The sequence below is a fragment of the Pollicipes pollicipes genome, unplaced genomic scaffold (genome assembly GCF_011947565.3).
Source record: "Pollicipes pollicipes isolate AB1234 unplaced genomic scaffold, Ppol_2.1 Scaffold_6138;HRSCAF=7277_pilon_pilon_pilon, whole genome shotgun sequence".
NCBI classification, from domain to species: domain Eukaryota; kingdom Metazoa; phylum Arthropoda; class Thecostraca; order Pollicipedomorpha; family Pollicipedidae; genus Pollicipes; species Pollicipes pollicipes.
Genome location: NW_023596818.1, coordinates 32,137,214 through 32,155,249, shown reverse-complemented (window position 1 = coordinate 32,155,249; position 18,036 = coordinate 32,137,214). Strand labels below are relative to the sequence as shown.

The following is an 18,036-nucleotide window of genomic DNA, read 5'->3' as shown; positions in this document are numbered from 1 at the left end:
CCCGCTGGTCCCTCGCCAGGAAAAGGGTAAGGGGCGGACACAACGCTTTACACAATATTACTAGGCTAGGGTTGTTTCGCCCACCGAGGCCAGTGCGCACTACGCACAACCAGGGCAGTACGCACTGCATTACAGGAGCGCGCATTACATTCATTTTCATCCATTCCTAGTACATTCACCTTGGCCAGGAGCTGGGACGTTTGAAAATGGCCCAAAATGCGTATCATAATTCAAGAACATCCTTGAAGGTAATATTTAATTCGTGTTCACACCTTATCATAGACATTCCGTAGGACCATCCCTTATATTTCCGGCAATCAAGTATGGAAGCTTTCAAGTTCGTTTTCAGGAGCTCAATTTCACGAACTCCATTGAGTTGGTGCCATACGATGCAAAACGACGTCGCCGTCATCTCAGCCCACCACTATTTTTATCGTTCGTGTCCGTGTGGGAAAAGTTGGGACTAATGCCATCGGTTTCGAACGATACATTTTAGCACAACTGATGGTATCTCATCCATAAATATCACAGAAACATCTGTAAATAATTGACCCATGTCGTTCTTCTCTCTCCGTTGTAAACATTACCCATCTCTTGCCTTCCAACGGTGAAAGGTTGAGTGACCCCGAGGCGAGCAAGGCTGGGCGGCGCGGTACGTCGGAGGCGATGTGTACTTTCGCTTTTACTTTCTCCCCGGACTTTCTTCCCAACAAAGGCGGCTGGGTGCTGGCGTATGGATGATTGGATGAGGGTAAGTGGTGCTTTCATGTTTCTTCCCGGAGATGCCGCTGATTGTCTTAGTCAGGTGTCTCAAGCTTTGTGTTCCGTTTATCTGGGCATTGCTGATATTCCCATTGTCTTTTTTTTGGCCGTGGTTGATGCCAATGCTTGTTTGAATGTCACATGATGTTGTCACGAGTCACAATCCAAGGGCTGCCTTCAATGATGGTAAGATTTTCAACGCATACGGAGCTACTTTGGATATCTGTTTATATCATTATCCTGTGTTTGGTCTCTTTGAGTGCTTGTCTTCTTGTTAATGCCCATTTAGCGTCAGTAAGAGAGCCTTCTCCTTCCCATGACCACTTTGACTGAAAATTTGTCATGCTGGTTAAGGAAAATGTGGAATCTAGCCACCACGTGAGTTGAGGCATGCTGAAAGCCCTTGGCACCTGCCTATCCCAGTCAGTAACTAAGTACAGCATACTTGTGTATCATTGGTACTTTGTTGACTTTCTCTCCAGAGCATTTCAATTGGCAAGTAGAGCATTCAGAATATTTGAGTAATCATTTTGCTATTAAAATTATGCATGCTGTGTCCTAAGAAGGGGCAGATGTGGAGGCCACTTTCATAGCCAAGGATATTAGCTCCTGTTACTGTTCAGCATGCTAAACAGTCAATCTTATGGTGCAGGTAATGTTAGAAATTAATGGAAGTAAGCAGCAAGCAAAAAAGTGGCCATAGCCAAAGGCAGTGTACCGCTGCTAATGCCCCAAGCAAAAAGCTTGCTTATGACATGATCAGTAGTATCACATTCACACAGGCTTGGAAGGCATGGACAGGTCTGAGGGATAGAAGGCTGTTGGCTGCCCACCAGGCTATTGGAAGCAAAGTGAAGGAATCAGGCCAGGTGATAGCTAGGTGTTCCAAACCTGACAGTCAGAGAATGCATGTATGTTTGTCTGCCACCTAGTGCTGCTGGACCATGACCTCAGCATGTTTTATGCATGCCATGGTGACTCATCATTGGAAATATGCTATCAGGTCATGGTTCAGATCTCAGGACCAATTTGGAGATTATCTATTTTGGGAGAAAATTGTGTTTACCATAATTCTTGCTACTTGCATGAATTTTGACCATCCTTCAAACAACACTTCCAGGAGGTAGAGAAAAGATGATGGCCAAAAGTGGAGCTCAGCTCTGCCATGCAAAGGAAAAATAATATAAATTACTTTTCTGGTTTATGCATGCTACTTAGTAGCATTTTTTATGCAGTGGGACATGTGTGTTTTATGTTTCCATGGCTGCACTGCAATCACTGGGATGTTGTGATTGTGGTCAGTGATAGTTATGCTTTGCCAGTTCTTTGCATTCATTTCATTTTGCAGCTATGGCTGGTATGCTAATTTGCCTCCTTTCATAGGTGCACCATTGAAAATTAACAACTTTCCTCTGTCCGTTCCAGGTGCGGGTGTCTGTCTGAGTAGCTCCCTGACATGGAGGGGAACCAGCAGTTCTGTTTGAAGTGGAACAATTATCATGTCAACATAGCCAACTCATTCGACTCTCTACGAGTGGATGAGGACTTTGTGGATGTCACACTGGCCTGTGATGGCTTTCACATGAAGGCTCACAGAATGGTTCTCTCTGCATGCAGCCCTTTCTTCAGACAGCTGCTTAAGGTTTGTTGTCAGTTGCAAAGAAGGCCATAATATGTTGTGTCTTGAAGCTTTTTTCCCCTACATGTCCTAGTATTCATTTTGGTGCAATATTGACTGGCGTGGTATGCACTGTCATCAGAAGAAGATAGTCTATATGATATACTGCTAATGTGCAAAACATATGGAATGATTTAAAATTTGAGATTATGATGCTTGAACCTTTGCACTACCTTCTTGCATTTGATTGGGTTTCAATGATTAGGGTTTAAGATGCACCCACTATCATGGTCATTTCACACCTTGTTGGCCTTCTCTCGAGATGTTTGGTACGGCTCATCTGCCAACATGGAAGAAGCACCAAAAAGCCTCACCGGCCCAGCATGTGACCAGTATTTGTGGCCACTTCCAGTCCAACCCGCACCCGCACCCAATCGTGATCCTGCGAGATGTGAGCCAGCAGAACATGGTGCTCCTGCTCGACTTTATGTACCATGGTGAGGTTAATGTGGCCCAAGAGCAGTTGGCTGAGTTCCTCAAGGTGGCGGAGCTGCTCAAGGTCAAGGGCCTTGCTGACGACAAGCGGGAAGAGGGCAGCGGCTCCAACGTAAGTGTTAGGCATGAACTGGGAGTTTGTCTTGGTGTGGTGAGGAGCATTAGGATGTTGGTACACGTGGTGCAGAGCTAATTCACCTTTGCCTTGCATGACTAGCTACAGGGCGTGCAACAGACTCAGATTTTTCTTCAAAATGCTCTCAGATGCATATTTCTCACAACAGGCTGACATATGTCTCAAAACTGGTCCCAGATTGCTGTCGCCTTTCCCCCAGGACTATCCATCCTTTGTGTAGGGCCTCACTCACATGTGGTTTGCAACAGGTTCCTCCATTCCCGCACGACTGGGGCCATTGGGGCGCTAGGTGACGTTGTGAGGCGCTGGTAATGCGTGTACGTGGGGCCGTCAGGCGTCTACTGACGACCCTGGCTGACGTCGGCCACTCTCGTCGCAGGGACAGTCCAGCCGAGTGGCCACCCCTAGTGCGTCGCCGGCGGCGTCCGGCGCCCCGCCCGCCGAGGAGCCGCCGCCGGCCAAGCGCCCCCGGCTGCCGTCGCTGGTGCACGCGACCGCCGCCACGCCCGCCTCGCAAGCGCCGCCTCTCTTTGACCCCAGCGCCGTTAAGCGTGAGGCGGCTGAGAGCCACGCCCCAGGTTACGCGCCGGCCGAGAGAGGGGGCGATGAGCACCTGCGTGTTCTGCCTCAAACTAGTCTGGTCGGGGAGGAGGGCGGCGCCCTACTGCCCGCAGAAGTGTCCATAGAGGACGTGGAGCAAACATTACCTGCCGAAGCTAGTCGAGGTTAGTTGGACGCCTCGTGATCACCCATGCGTTTTGTCCATCCGGTCAGTGCTTTTGCCGTGGCAAGATTCGCTTGCCGGGGCGGCCTGGGCGTGGTTTCGCATTTAAGCCGGCTTTGTGAGCGCAGCTCTATGAGATCGGGAATGCTAGTGGGAAACTCAGCTTGGTGATGGAGACCCAATTTATCGACTACATGGCTGAATTTGTAAACAGGTATGTTTTGATTGATTTATGGATCTATTGATAGATTGAGCTGCTCAAGAGCTTCCCAAAGTGGCATCCATGGGGCTTGGCCGGTGTGCAGCTGGGACCTGGCCGAGCCGGCGTGTCTGTGTCGAGCGCCGCCCTTGACCGATGCTGCCGTGTGCCGGCAGGTCAGTCGGTGACCGGCGCCGGCCCTTCCTCCCTGCCGTTCGAGGCCAGCTCCGACCCGCTGAGTGAGTACGCAGAACCATCCGAGTCCGGCCCCGGACTGGGGCCGCCGAGGCTGTGCATTGGGCTCGGGCTTCTTCATCAGCAGTGCTGTTTTTCGGTTGTATGCTGTTTTTACGGTCTCACTGGTGTCTTTGACGGCCTGAGTGGTTCGCCACAAGTTATTGTTTCTAAGCCTGTTGGTAACGAAACTCGGAAAATCCCAGCGCGTCGATTACGAGTCTCTTTGTTGCTGGATGGCGGTTGGGGCCATGCGTACTTTCCGTGGCAATGCCGTTAAGCCGTGTTTGCATAAAGTAAAGGGGTATTTTGTGGTGCCAAAATTTTACATTTATCTTCGGAACATGCGTTCGTGTCCTCGTCAGCTGACATGCGTTACTCTCTCGTTGGCTAGGAGGTGTAAACTTTGGGTCATGGGTTGAGGGAACTTGGTTACCCCAATGTGCAGCATGACTGTCGCCTTTCGTTTCACGCCTTAATTACGCTGCACTCAGCGCACCGTGGCTTTCTGATCAGTCGATTCTCTGCTCTGGCGGGCTCTGATTGGACGCTTCTTCGCTCTGGCGGGCGTCGATTGGCAGTTTTTCCGCTCCGGCGGGCTCCGATTGGCCGCCTCCCGGGCCCTGATTGGCGGTGTCTGCCTGCTCGCCTCGCACGCTGTGCATGCGTACACCCGTGCATGCCGCTCTCTGTGTCACTGCACCCGCATCCTGGTCGTGACGGGGGCCAAACGGTTGTTGTCCTTGGCCCGGTGCTGTCCCAGGAGCCGGGCCGTGGACGCCACCTCGGCCGGCCGCGCGCCGCCGCACCGGCCGCCACTGGCGCCGCCCGGCCTTCTCGGCGGCCGCACGCCGCGAGTGGAGCGCTGACCTGGCGGTGGGCCGCCCGCTGCCTGGCAGAAGGCTGCCGCCCCGAGCGGTGCCGACTGGCGTAGTACAGCCGTTGTGGGGCCGCGTGGTCTCATCGGCGGCGTGGACTGGAAGGGCGATGGGTCTCTTTTGCGCTCAATTAGTGTGAGTGGTGTCGAAATCAAGCAGGTGGCTGCAGAGATGGGCGATTGCTATCGTTGGTGAAACACGCGGCAGATGAGCCGCCGTTGCGGGAGTTGAGCGCGGATGAAGACGGCTTCCGCCCACGCGCGGCCGGTCGGTGGCCGGCGAGCAACAACCTTGGTTCTGCGGTCGTCCGGGCGATGTCGCCACCGTCGTCGTCTGCCGCCCTCGAGCCTCGGTGAAAGTGGCCCAGCCTCTTAAGGCTGCGGGTGCGCCAGCCGGCGCAACAGGCTGCCTGCCGTAACCATTGGCACGGGTGGGCGCCACCCGGTTCGGCCGCCCGGGCCTCCTGACCTCAAGCAACGGGATCGCCCGGATTGGCTACTAGGATGCGGGAGCGAGATCTGATGGCCGAACGGAGAAAGTTCGTCCCGCGGCTTTTTCTTGTCATAGGCGACTTATCGGTCAAGGTACGATGCTGGTGCCTAGCCCGCAACGGACCCGATCTTTTGCAGCCACTAATCGCTGGGAATGTAGGGAACAATTCAATGCGTTATCAAGCCAAGATCGGTGGCTTTTTCACCTTTACGCGGGAAGGCGCAAAGCTTAAGTCGAGATTATCCGTGTCGATGCACGATGGATGCGAGGTTTGGAATGAACCATCCGAAAAATGGTCCCGCTTGCGCAACCTACTGGTGCAATCCGTACGTATGCCACTCCGTATGACATGGCCTATGCCGCGTTTACTAGGCATAGGGTGCTGCCCGTGCTATATCCATGTCCACAGCATGCCCTCGCTGCCATGACATGGCATTTCATATCCAGTCTGCCGCCGTCAAGGACCAGCTTAGACAGTCTGCAAGCTGCCGTAGGACTCAATGTTTCGCTGCGGTCGGAATAGTGCGATACATGGCCGCACGCTGTGTAGACGCCGTCGAGCGATTGTCGTGGCACTTCTGCGCGACGCCGGGTAACGCTGTGGGCAGAGCTGTGGCCGTGAGGAGGGCGCCCCTGTGCGGCACTGGGTGGTCCTGTGGGCAGAGCTGTGGCGGTGCGGAGCAGCCCCATGCACGCACTCGAGCAGATTTGAATGACGGAGTCATTGCACTTGAGAGCAATTCTGTTCGCGGTGGCATTTTTCGCCGGCAACTCTATCTGTGGGGACATTGTTCGCCTGCACATGTCGGTCCGTGGTAGCCGGGAGCCCCGGACATCTTCCACTGCAGCCGGTGAGCAGCTAAATCTATGGAGTTTTCTCGCAAGATTTTCCAATCGTCAGTCTTCTCGAAGAGAATTGCGACCCTCCACTCTGCTCATCTGAGGTCTTGTCTTATGTTCGTGCGTTAACTATAGCCCAGCAATAGTTGGCGAAACCTTAGATGCTTTTACGAAAGTTCGCCCAGAAGACCCTCTGCCATTCTATTGCTGGCCGGGGGATGTTGCTTGTTAGTCTGCAGGCTCTCAGTTCTTGGATGAAATAAACTCGCACAAACTTCCAGTGGTGCATAACCGCCATACGTTTGATTATGGTGCACTTAGCACTTATTGTCTGTGGTTGCTGGTTGGCGTGAAAAATAAACCGGCAGAAGTTAACCCAGGTGCGTTACCCTACAACCCATAAATAAGTAAACGTAAATGATGTTGCGCATTGGTCCATCGCCATGCATCGAGGCAGTTAAGCTTGGTTAACGCTATGAACATGGCTTTTCAAAATTGAACAATTTTGTACAGTTCAAACACGATATAGCAATCACAAAAAATACATCAAGCGTCCATACCTATAACGTGGGGAAATCTCAGCATTTTCCAAAGCACATGATATTTTTTAGATAGCATTTGTCGGAGGCATTAAGAGGACTTTGCGCTGCGTCACAGACGCTGTCGTAATCCTTTCTGACCGCGTCACGCTCTAGTCCTGGTTTGTTTGCAATACATGCTTTCTTAGGTTTTGGTAGACATGTGCAGAGCTGTAGGAAATATAACTATTTGCGACTGTAATGTGTAAGTCCGGTACGACTAGATTTCCAGTGTAGTGCTGATAAAGCGGCAGTTATAATTCTGTCGTAATATGGGAATGCTCTTCGTCAAAAATTCGTCGCTGTGTAGATGCGGGCACCAACTTTCGGATTTTCCACACGCTGGGGTTGTAAATGAGTGAGCCTCGGAAAGAGGCATGGTCACGAATATAATGTTCAGGCTACGGTCGCGGGCTTCAGAAGACTGGTTTCGCTTCGTAGTATTTCGAAATTATTGAAAAGCGACGGGTTTCCTTTTTTTGGCAGTTCATTGTAGCAGTTTTTGGTACCTGCGGCGGCAGTTCGCCCGTTTGCTCACGTCCAGATGTCATCCACGCTTGCATTGTCAAGTTTCTGATTAATATCTGCGTAGTACTCCCAGCGGGGTGAGTGATATGACTGGGTCTTGACACTCTCAGTGCGGACTGAATCAACGATTTCATGCCTCGCGAATACCTTGATGGCCTCGCAAATACGTAGATTTAACCAGCTTGGAGGTGGTGTTGGAGTCATGTTTTACCAACCTGGAGATGGTGTTGGAGTCATATTTAACCGGCTTGAATGCGGTGATAAATGTTGATTTTTTATTTTGAGGCCCAGGGAAAAGGCGTCCCTGGATGATATAACTTAAGTAATGCGCTTAAACACGAAAAACACCTCACAAATCAGGGAGCTTATGGTTAGATTGTCTTGCTTTTTTCCTCCGAGTAGTGGCTACGCAACCATTTAACATGGTGCCACCCTTGGATCTCGTCAGTTTTGCAGTGTGACAATGACCATTTGTTAGTATATTGAGACATTACGGACTGTGATTACGTCTGCCGCGAAGACTGAACCCACCGATTTCGTACTCCTTAACACGCAGTGGTAGTTGTTTTCCGACTTACGGCCGAAAGACGGGGCTTTGAGCGCACTGTCAGTGTTGCGTTAGCTCATTTTCCACGGCTAGGCGTGCAGTTGCATAAATTTTGAAGTCATCATTAGTTGGCTACAATTCCTATTTTTGGCCTGTTCGTGTGCCCGTTTTTTCTTTCTGTTTTGCTTGTCTGTGATGCTCTGGTCATATTCTGGCTTAATCCTTGATCTATGTTGTCATGTCATGTTGGCTTTACGGGTTGCTGGTGCCGCCTCGTAATAAGGCGATCATGTCATGACGCCGGGTCTGGTTTCTTCGCGTCTGGTCAGAATTGCCTCTTGCCTGAGCCTGAGCCCGAATAGCCTGAGCCGGAAGGTCTCGAATAATTGAGACGATTGAACTGAAGATCGGGAGGTATCGGTTCGACGCGTTCACTCACAGTAGGGAACCTTTAAGAGAACAACCGTTCCCAAGAAACCGTTTTGACAACCGTTTCCACAAAGTTTTGACAGTAGTTGTTACCCATTGCATTTACACGCGACGGTAAGAGACCGGACAAAGATTATTGGATCCCCTCGGTCGATACTCTCTTGGGCTCTCAGATCCGCTCGATCCTTGGGATGCAGCCTGCCCGGTGCTGTTACAAGCAGCCTGAATCGGACGGTACTGGCCTCTGTAGGGTGTCCTCGCCCAGTCTGGGTGCAGCGACGCTGTCCCGAGTTAACGCGATCCGGTCCCGCCGCCGCCGCCGCCGCCGCCGCCGTCGTCGCCGTCGTCGTCGCCGCCGGCCGCGCCGCTGCTGACCGTGGCTCTGTGTCTGCCGGCAGGTCTGGCTGCGGCGGGCCTGACGGCGGCCGAGGCGGCGGCGCGCGCGGCCGTCCTTCAGCGCTGCCCCCACTGTCCGGCTGTCTTCTCCAGCAAGTCCACCATCAAGGACCACATGGCGCGCGTGCACTTCCCCGTCCCCGTGCAGTGTCCGCTGTGCGGCAAGCGCTGCGCCAACCAGGGCGTGCTGCGCGTGCACCGCAGCCGCGTGCACCGCCAGCGCGGCCGCGCCACGCCGCGCGACGACCCACGGCACGACACGTGATGTCGCCCGACGGCGCGCCACGTGTCGCGCCACGTTAGGTGGCGGCGGGACAGCTGGCTCGCTCCGCTCGGCCGGGCGGCGCGGCCAGGCCTGCAGTGATAAGGCGGTCAGGTGATAGGGAATCTGCTCAATGGGCGGCGCTGCGCAGTGCGCCAGACGGTCGGGGCGGACGCCGTCTGCTGCGCTGACGCTTCTGGGCGCGGCGGACTGCTGCGGCAGGCATTGGCGGCCGGCGCTGAAGGAGCAGGACGATGTGTTTTTGTCGTCCGCGCTGGATGCAACCGGACGGTGTTAAATGAGGATTTGTCATATAGAAATCGGTGGTTGATTTTAGATGCTGGCGGAGGAACGCTGACGGGGCGGATGCCTGTCGTATTTTATACCAATGGAAGTTTATGACCTCGATGCCGACCTCGGGCCGTCGAGGATGTGATGTTAACCTGAGATGATGATATTTTTAATCGGGGATAACTAACCCAAGCCAGGTGATGGCTGTTACCACGCTGTAGGTTTTGTGCAGTACGTAGTTCTGGAATTATACCCAGCCGCGACCTGTGGGCTGTGAAGTGTTCCGCGGTCTGTGACTTGGATGCATATTGTATTCGGTGGAGGACAGCGGTCTATATTTTCGTTACCAGCGACGTTGTCGCGCTCGCTCCAACTGCCATTTACCTTCGGTGCCGAGAAGATTGTCGATGTAGTGTGCGAATGGCACGTTCCAGCGATATTATAGCGCTGACCGAAGTTACCACGCTGAGACTCAAATATACGGCGACAGAGTGGCGTGGCTTTGCAGCCCCGGAGCCGCATGCGATGCGTAGACAGAGAGAGAGAGCCTACGGGGTCTGCGGCGTGCCGTGAAAAGCGGCTCAGATGGCGCCGTCTCGCGCCTGCCTTCCTGCTGCGCTGACCTTCGTCCTTGACCTGACCTGACCTAGTCCGACCCGCCTGGCTGGGCCCGTCGGCGACGCGCGCTCGCTGGCTGGCGTCGCCGGCATGCGAGGCTCAGCGGTCGAATCACGGCCTCTGATGCCGTCCTGGTCTCGTTCCAGGTCGGATGTTGACCTGCCCCCACTGTCCCCACCTCTCCAGCAACTACGGCAAGCTCAAGGCCCACATCGGCAAGGTTCACTTCCCCGTGCCCGTTAGCTGCACCGACTGTGGCAAGGTCTGCAAGAACAAGTACGCCCTGCAGGTGCACAAGAGCAAGTACCACCGACGCAGCTGGAAGCCTCCAACGCCGACGCTGTTTGGTCCAAACCCTTGAGCCAGCCGGCAGCAGTTACCAGTGTCCAATGTTACCAGTTAGCAGTCCCCGCCGCCACCAGTTACCAGCCCCACTCCGTCACCAGCTGCCAGTCCTGCGCCGTCCTCAGTTATCAGTTACCAGTGCCGCCGCTGCCAGTCACCAGTCCCCGCCGCTGCCAGTCACCAGTCCCGCCGTCACCAGTCACCAGTCCCGCCGTCACCAGTCACCGGTCCCGCGCAGTCCCCAGTTACCAGTCCCGCGCAGTCCCCAGTTACCAGTACCGGACCCACACCGCCCCCAATGACCTTCGATGCCGGCACGCCTCACAGTCCCAACTATCATCACCGCCCTAACTCACCAATCCCCGCTATCAACAGTTGTCAGTCTCTGCCGTCACTAGTTACCGATTCCCGTTGTTACCAGTCACCGGTCCCCGTCGTTAGCAGCTACCGGTCCCTACCGTTACTATTTACCAGTCCCACGTAATCAGTAGCTGCCACTTACCTGTCCCACGGCGTCACCAGTTACCAGTCCCACACCGCTAACAGTTACCAGTCACAGTGTCACCACTTACCAGTCGGTTCAAAGATACTCATGGTCCGCTCATCGGCGGCGTGACCCAGCCGATGGCAGGCGAACACAACGCCAGACATTCGCTGGGCGAAGCGGAGCGGCCGTCGGCGCCGGAAGAAGCAGCCACGTCGCATATAGAGCCGTTCTTCGACTCGACCTAGACACTGGGCGATGTAACGGGCCAGGCCACGAAACGCCGCACGGGAGATGATAGTGTTTGATTTTAGGTTATGGGTGCGGCGCGGCTATGAGGAGAACTTGTGTAGTATGAAGTCTGAGCAGCCGCGGTGGAATTTCCTAGTGTTGCGCGCGCCGCCGTGACGTTGGTCGCGCGGGCCATTGATTCTCCGTGCACGGCGGCCATGCTCAACGGTGCGAGTCGCCTTGGCGGTGCCTTCAGTTGTCTTAAGTCGTAATGTCGTGCTGCTCAAGCGTCGCTGTGTTGGTGATGCTTGCGAGTTCGGCTGATAGCTGTTTTGTTCGAGTCTTAGTTGTTTTTTTTTCTTTTGATTTATAATGATGGCTTGGACCAATTATCCGTGTTGGAATGTCGTTCCCGCCCACGATTACTATGTGACTCAATTTGTGTGCATCATGCAAACATTTCCCATGCCTGAGCGCCATTCTGGCTTTTGCGTATGGCGTCAAGGTGAGCTTTATCCTCGGCGTTATGGAAGCATTTCTTTGCAAAACTATTGCTTTCCTTCTTTACACCTGGTTCACAAGCAACGTCTGCTAGCAACAAGGATGTGGGTCAAATACCTCAAAGCTCATTGTTCCATGGAAAACTTCGTTTTCAATGTCAGCACATTGTACTTGGCTTAAGGTAACCAGAGGCAGTTGAGTGCACACTGCTGAAAAGGGTACATATGTTTCAGTCATTTGTGACATGATGTGCACTGACATGTATACACTGCCTCAGTATAACGTGTGCCTGGATGCAACTGAAGTTACCAGCCTTTAGTCATGCCGTGAGACGAATGGTGCTTAGAATAACGTTCAGCTCGACTAACGATGTGATGATGTAGTCAACCATACTCATATCGCGTTCGGGCGGATCCTGCCTCTGATTCCGACTGCGAACAGATTTGTGATACGCTACATGATGAGTCCGTTATGGGATGTGTAATTGTCAGTACCAGTCGTTACCATATTTTAACTCGTGCGGGTAGTCAACAGTGTATTAAGCAGTGCGTATAACACCGTAGCGACACTAGACGCGAGTACGACATGCTCTCTGGCGTACTGTGCATGCCGGCCTCTGCCGTGGCTGGCTACGGAGCGAGTGTGACATGCTCCCTGCCGTGGCTGGCCACGCGGCCCAGCAGGATATTAGCTAGCTGTGGGGCGGCCTCACTCGCCGTGCGCCGCTCCGGCGAGAGTCTTTCCAGAGCCTGCGTGCGCCAATACACGGGCAGGAGGTCGCTCTTTGACTGTTGCCGCGCGGCGGCTCTCGTTCGATCCCTCCCCCCCCCCCCCCGCCCTTCGCCGTCCCGCACTGGACGCTGTTCGTTGCGTAGCGTTGCGATGTGGGACGAGGTGAACCGGAACCGGAAAGTAGGATAACGTTGGAACTAACAAGCACTCCTCACGCTCCCCACACTGCAGCCTGCATGCGAGGCAGGAGGAGGCGCTGCTTCTTGGCAGATGAAAATTTCAGTTCCATTTAAATATTTCCGCTCCTCAGGAAAATTTCGTCTTCGGTGCTGTGGAGCGCATGGTTTGTCATCTTGACAAGATCAGGTTTGTTGCTGATAGTTTACGTAAGGTGCGCGTGATTTTGGTTGCTTTGCTACTTTTCATTTCCGTTCCGCCTGTCATCGCATCGTTACGCGGCGAAAAGTAGCCAGCAGGCTTCTGCCATCCCTTCAGCGGTCATATTTCAGCTTATTCCACTGACGTCATCGACTCCTATATAATCAGACGACTCCTGCGCACCTCCACGTGTAGCTCTCAAACCAACATTAGAAACAGACAATGTCATACAACCACGTAACACAGCGGTAAAATCGTAGATGACTGTGCCTGGTACACAGGGCCTTGGTTGCCAATTTGGGGCGGCCTTGAGCACGGCTCCCGAGCGTGCGATTCAAGGGACCAGGGATGTAGTGATGTGAAGGATGCAGGTGGGAGAGCGTGCGCCTGGTGACCCGGCGCAGGAAGCTGTGTGGTTCGAGCCTGGCTCCCGGCACAGTGTCGTCCCCCACGGCGATGGATATGAGCGGTGTTGGCGCCAGAAGACCGTACTGAGCGTGATCCGTCCGCGCCACTGGTTTATGAGACGCACAGTGTCTGCTGTGGAGTTGGGTGGCATCAATGCACAGTCAGGTGCCGTAACTAAGCTAGGGTATCATGGCTTGTCATTTTTTGCAGATATGGGCCAACGGCCCAAAACCGAAGGCTTGTCGGTCGTTAATGTTTCAGTGTCACGATCGATTGCCGTCTGTCGAATCCAGCTGTTTTTTATGGAACAAATAAGCGTACGTAAACCACGAAGTGGAGAAGATATCATTATTCTCCAAGAGAGTTATGTCATGTCCAGTGACTGCGGGGTTCTGCGAATTCCTCAGGTACGTACCGCATAAGCTCGATCAATTAATGTCTACCACCCATGCTTCAATGTCTGTATGCTTACGTAGAACGCTTTCTGTGGACCCTAGTACCTTCTAGTATCTGTCCTGTTTACTTCTCGCCGTGGAGTGTGTGGGCGCCGACACGGTGTGTCCAGTGCCGCGCCTTTCTCACGAGTTCCCGCAGGCTCCTTCCGCAACGCAGTGCTGGTCGCGTCCGTGCTTCCAGTTCATATCCATACCCCAACCAGTCAACATCCGGGCCTCTGTTTCTCAGGGAACGACGTCTACGTGTCCCCGTTCTGAACATGCGCTCCCGATGACGCTAAAGCCCCCGCGTACTCAGACCGTATGTCGTTGGTTCCACCCGCCTCCTCCTGGCGCCGACACGCGACCCCGCCCCTGTCCCGCCGCCCCTGACCGCACTAATGAGCGCCTCGGTGGCGGCAGTGAGGCTGCTGGCGGCGGCCGACCAGCAGGCGGGCGCCGGCATCACGCTCGCCTCGGGCGTGACGCTCTCCTCGCTGGGCGCGCCGCCCGGCCCGATGGCGGTGGTGGGCTCCGGGCCGCGGCCGCCGGACCGCGCCGACCGGCGCAGCTTCCCCTGCTCCGTCTGCGGCAAGGAGTTCGGCTACCCGCACCACATGCGCCGCCACGTGGAGACGGTGCACACCATGTACCCCAGGTGAGGTGGACACGGGGGGATGCGGGGCAGAACGCGTACACCGTGTACCCCGGGTGAGGTGGACATGGGGTGATGCGGGGCAGACCGCGCACACCATGTACCCCTGGGTGAGGTAGACACGCGGTGATGCGGGGCGGACCGTGCGCACCATGTACCCCTGGGTGGGGTAGACACGGGGTGATGTGGAGCAGACAGTGCACACCATGCATCCCAGGTGAGGTGGACATGGGGTGATGCGCGGCAGACCGTGCACATCATGTACCTCAAGTGAGGTGGACATGTGGTGAGCCGGATGAAACTTTGCACGCCATTTACCAGTGCTGAACCATCGGACAAACTGCATCCTGTACCCAGGAAGGGGTCACTTTCCCACACCGCACAGCCGTAGGCGATGCGCTAAACTGGCGAAAGGTACCATTTTGTAACTTTTGACTCCTTATATACCTTATTTGTATGTTGTGTCTCCTTGTATCCACGGACAGGGATCAGCCACACATTTAGCATAATCTCCAAGTATTCAGATAGTCTGCAAAGTCAGCCATTATCGCTGTGACTTCTTAAGTACTTCATACAAAAGTCAGGCATAAGTATTGTTGGCGATATGCGCCCAATCATTCATTCATTTCGTTTTATCTCAGGATGGCACGGCCTTTTGAGCCACGGCAGGTTCAGAACAAGTCGTACAGTATGTCCACATAATGCGAAAGAAAAGACGATTTGTGCAAAGAGAAAGCTCTTTTGATCACCTAAAAGCTAACAAGTTTCGTCAGGATACCTTCGCACACTATTCCCGGACATCGACCATTAGCCGACCTCTCGGGCCGCACAGGCGTTTTATGTCATTCAACAGGAGCTCAGTAGCAGAGAGGCCGCCTAACATACCGAGTTTAAATGCGGACACTCGGGCGAAGTCCTCCCCCGACGCACCAGTTCCTCTGCCGGAAATATTTGATCTGCATGTGAGTTGTTCACGGTGAGGCAGGCGCAGTGTGACCAATTCAATGTGCGGTGGAGAGTGGTGACGTTTCGATAGCCAGCTGGTCTGAGGCGGGCCGCTTCAAACCCTTTAAGATGCACACATATATGCTATGATATGCCATATAAGGGAAACGTCAGCTGCAGCTTCTCTTTGGCGCCTGTGTCATATTTACACTTAGAGTTTTGAAGCCGGTTGCCCGTATCATGTCCTCGCATGGCGCACAAACATCGCTAATACTGTGTGGCTAACAGGTTTCGGACAAAACAATCGTATAGTTTGGGCCACATGAGTATAAGGATTAGTGTCCACTGTCGACGACACAAACTATGCTATGTCTAGTCCTGCATCCCGTCACTCCTGCCAGCATTACAAGTAATAACATTTTCACGAAATGTTTGCAAGCAACCGCACGCTTGCCAAGCACAAGTTGAAATACGGAATACACTATAGAAACCTCGCTTTCTTCTGCATCTGGCCGAACGGCTAGTGACGCGAGCGATTGATTTCCGGAGTCAGGTCGTCGATTCTGCCACATGTCAAGGACGGGGCTTGAACAACCGACCTGGGCGATACCTTTCCCGCCCGAACTCAGCCACGTAAAAGTCGATGATTCAGTTACGCTGAAAGCCGATTATTTTCAGCGCGAGAACTCCCAACTCATCGTGACGCGTGTCCATGGCGCTGTCAGACTGATGCCTTCTTCTGATATGTGTTTGCAAACAAACGCTAGCCGCTCCCCCCCCCCCCTCCCCACACACACACACAAACGTCGCCATCTTCGGCACAATATATCCGCTCAGGTTATTGGCCAAAATTGGTTATTTCAACTCTTTCATGTTTGAATCATTTTTATTGTAACATTTCAACTATAAAAATTTAAGCAGCCTTTATTCTCGCGCGCGTCGCGCTTGTGTTGATGTTTAACCATATTCGACGTAGGTGTCGGTGTACATGAGCTGCGACATATCGGCCGGTACCGGGGTATGTTGGATCCTTGAAACGGCCCGAGTCGTGACGATAACCCGTGAGTAATGACCAGCGAGCTCATGTCTCACGCTAGTGATGACCTAGATTACCTGAGATGATGCACGGGACATGACGCTAAGCCACCATTGCCTCCCTTGTGTTCGGTGATCCAGTCACGTGTTCTGCCAGTGTACAGCATTCCTCGCTGCTGCTGATGCATAACGCTGCACTCCGTGTTCCAGTTACGTGTTCTGCCCGGAGTGCGGCCGCGTCTACAAGAACAAGAACAGCTTGAGTGTGCACATGTCCATGTACCACAACTCGCAGCGGCGCGCCGCGCAGCGTGAGCAGGCGCTGCAGGCGCAGGCGGCGGCGCAGGCGGCGGCCGGCGCCTGGCAGGCAGACGCGGTACTGGCGGCCGCCCGCCAGGCGTGGCCGACCGAGTAGAGCCGGCCGGGCGCCGCGTTGGTCGCCGCGGCGGATGAGGCGGCGCATGTGGGCACTGGTCCGCGTCCGGGGCGTCCCGGGTGCGATGGCTGAGTCCTTAAGCAGCCACTCAATGCTCGGGGCGCCGCCGAGCGCAGTGGGGGAGACTGGGTCGCGCGGCGGTCCGCTGTCCGGAGACGGTAGGGGCATGGTGGTGGGGCACGAGACGCCCCGCGGCCACGCGAGGTACGCAGTGCCGCCGACCCGCCCGTATCGAGGCGAGCCGGCGTCGCTGCCAGGCGGGCGGCGCCCAGTGACTGTGCCAAAGGCGTGGAGGTGTGGCGCGTTGCTCCAGCTACCCCTGGCGTCGGCCGCCGCGCCCAGGACATGGCGACGCGCGCCTCCGCAGTTCCTACCGGGCGCTGTGTGCGCCCGTGGTCCGTGCGAAGGACGTTTTGTACCGCGCTTGTTTGACCGGTTGAAAGCTCGGCGCAGCTCGGGGGGTCGCCTGTGCTGTAGCCGTAGCCGTAGTTGTAGCCGGCTCACCACATGTGACGAGCGGCGTTTTGAACACGTACAGTATTATGCATTGTGATAACTGGCGTATGCACATTTTTGATTCCAGTGCAGTTTCTGTTTCTGCTGTGTTGCTGCATTGTTAAATGTTTTGTCTCTTGATATGACCCTCAGTTCTCTCTCTCTCTCTCTCTCTCTCTCTCTCTCTCTCTCTCTCTCTCTCTCTCTCTCTCTCTCTCTCTCTCTCTCTCTCTCTCTCTCTCTCTCTCTCTCTCTCTCTCTCTCTCTCTCCCTCTCTCTCTCTCTCCTCTCTCTCTCTCTCTCTCTCTCTCTCTCTCTCTCTCTCTCTCTCTCTCTCTCTCTCTCCTCTCTCTCTCTCTCTCTCTCTCTCTCTCTCTCTCTCTCTCTCTCTCTCTCTCTCTCTCTCTCTCTCTCTCTCTCTTCTCTCTCTCTCCTCTCTCTCTCTCTCTCTCTCTCTCTCTCTCTCTCTCTCTCTCTCTCTCTCTCTCTCTCTCTCTCTCTCTCTCTCTCTCTCTCTCTCTCTCCTCTCTCTCTCTCTCTCTCTCTCTCTCTCTCTCTCTCTCTCTCTCTCTCTCTCTCTCTCTCTCTCTCTCTCTCTCTCTCTCTCTCTCTCTCTCTCTCTCTCTCTCTCTCTCTCTCTCTCTCTCTCTCTCTCTCTCTCTCTCTCTCTCTCTCTCTCTCTCTCTCTCTCTCTCTCTCTCTCTCTCTCTCTCTCTCTCTCTCTCTCTCTCTCTCCTCTCTCTCTCTCTCTCTCCTCTCTCTCTCTCTCCTCTCTCTCTCTCTCTCTCTTCTCTCTCTCTCTCTCTCTCTCTCTCTCTCTCTCTCTCTCTCTCTCTCTCTGCATCTCTCTCTCTCTCTCTCTCTCTCCTCTCTCTCTCTCTCTCTCTACTCTCTCTCTCTCTCTCTCTCTCTCTCTTCCTCTCTCTCTCT

General features: G+C 54.2%; 1 protein-coding gene and 1 long non-coding RNA gene across 5 annotated transcripts; both read left to right on the top strand.

Moving 5' to 3' along the window:
• Positions 1–611: 611 nt before the first annotated feature.
• LOC119105836 (broad-complex core protein isoforms 1/2/3/4/5) lies at positions 612–12,384 on the top strand. Of its 4 annotated transcripts, none has more exons than XM_037229383.1 (6): positions 612–751; positions 2,188–2,404; positions 2,793–2,987; positions 3,391–3,736; positions 4,116–4,173; positions 8,859–10,160. In XM_037229383.1, the coding sequence occupies exons 2-6, from the start codon at positions 2,219–2,221 to the stop codon at positions 9,157–9,159; spliced, it is 1,086 nt and encodes a 361-aa protein (XP_037085278.1). In that variant the 5' UTR covers positions 612–751; positions 2,188–2,218; the 3' UTR covers positions 9,160–10,160. The 4 variants fall into 4 exon arrangements, with proteins under 4 accessions (XP_037085278.1, XP_037085279.1, XP_037085280.1 ...); XM_037229384.1 differs by having other exon boundaries at positions 613–751; positions 4,111–4,173; XM_037229385.1 differs by lacking the exon at positions 8,859–10,160 and adding an exon at positions 10,174–12,384 and having other exon boundaries at positions 614–751; positions 4,111–4,173.
• A 65-nt stretch (positions 12,385–12,449) lies between these two features.
• On the top strand, positions 12,450–16,470 carry LOC119106061 (uncharacterized). Its single transcript, XR_005095090.1, has 3 exons — positions 12,450–13,513; positions 13,964–14,198; positions 16,386–16,470. It is a non-coding gene; the product is annotated as an uncharacterized LOC119106061 (long non-coding RNA).
• The last annotated feature ends 1,566 nt before the right edge of the window (positions 16,471–18,036 follow it).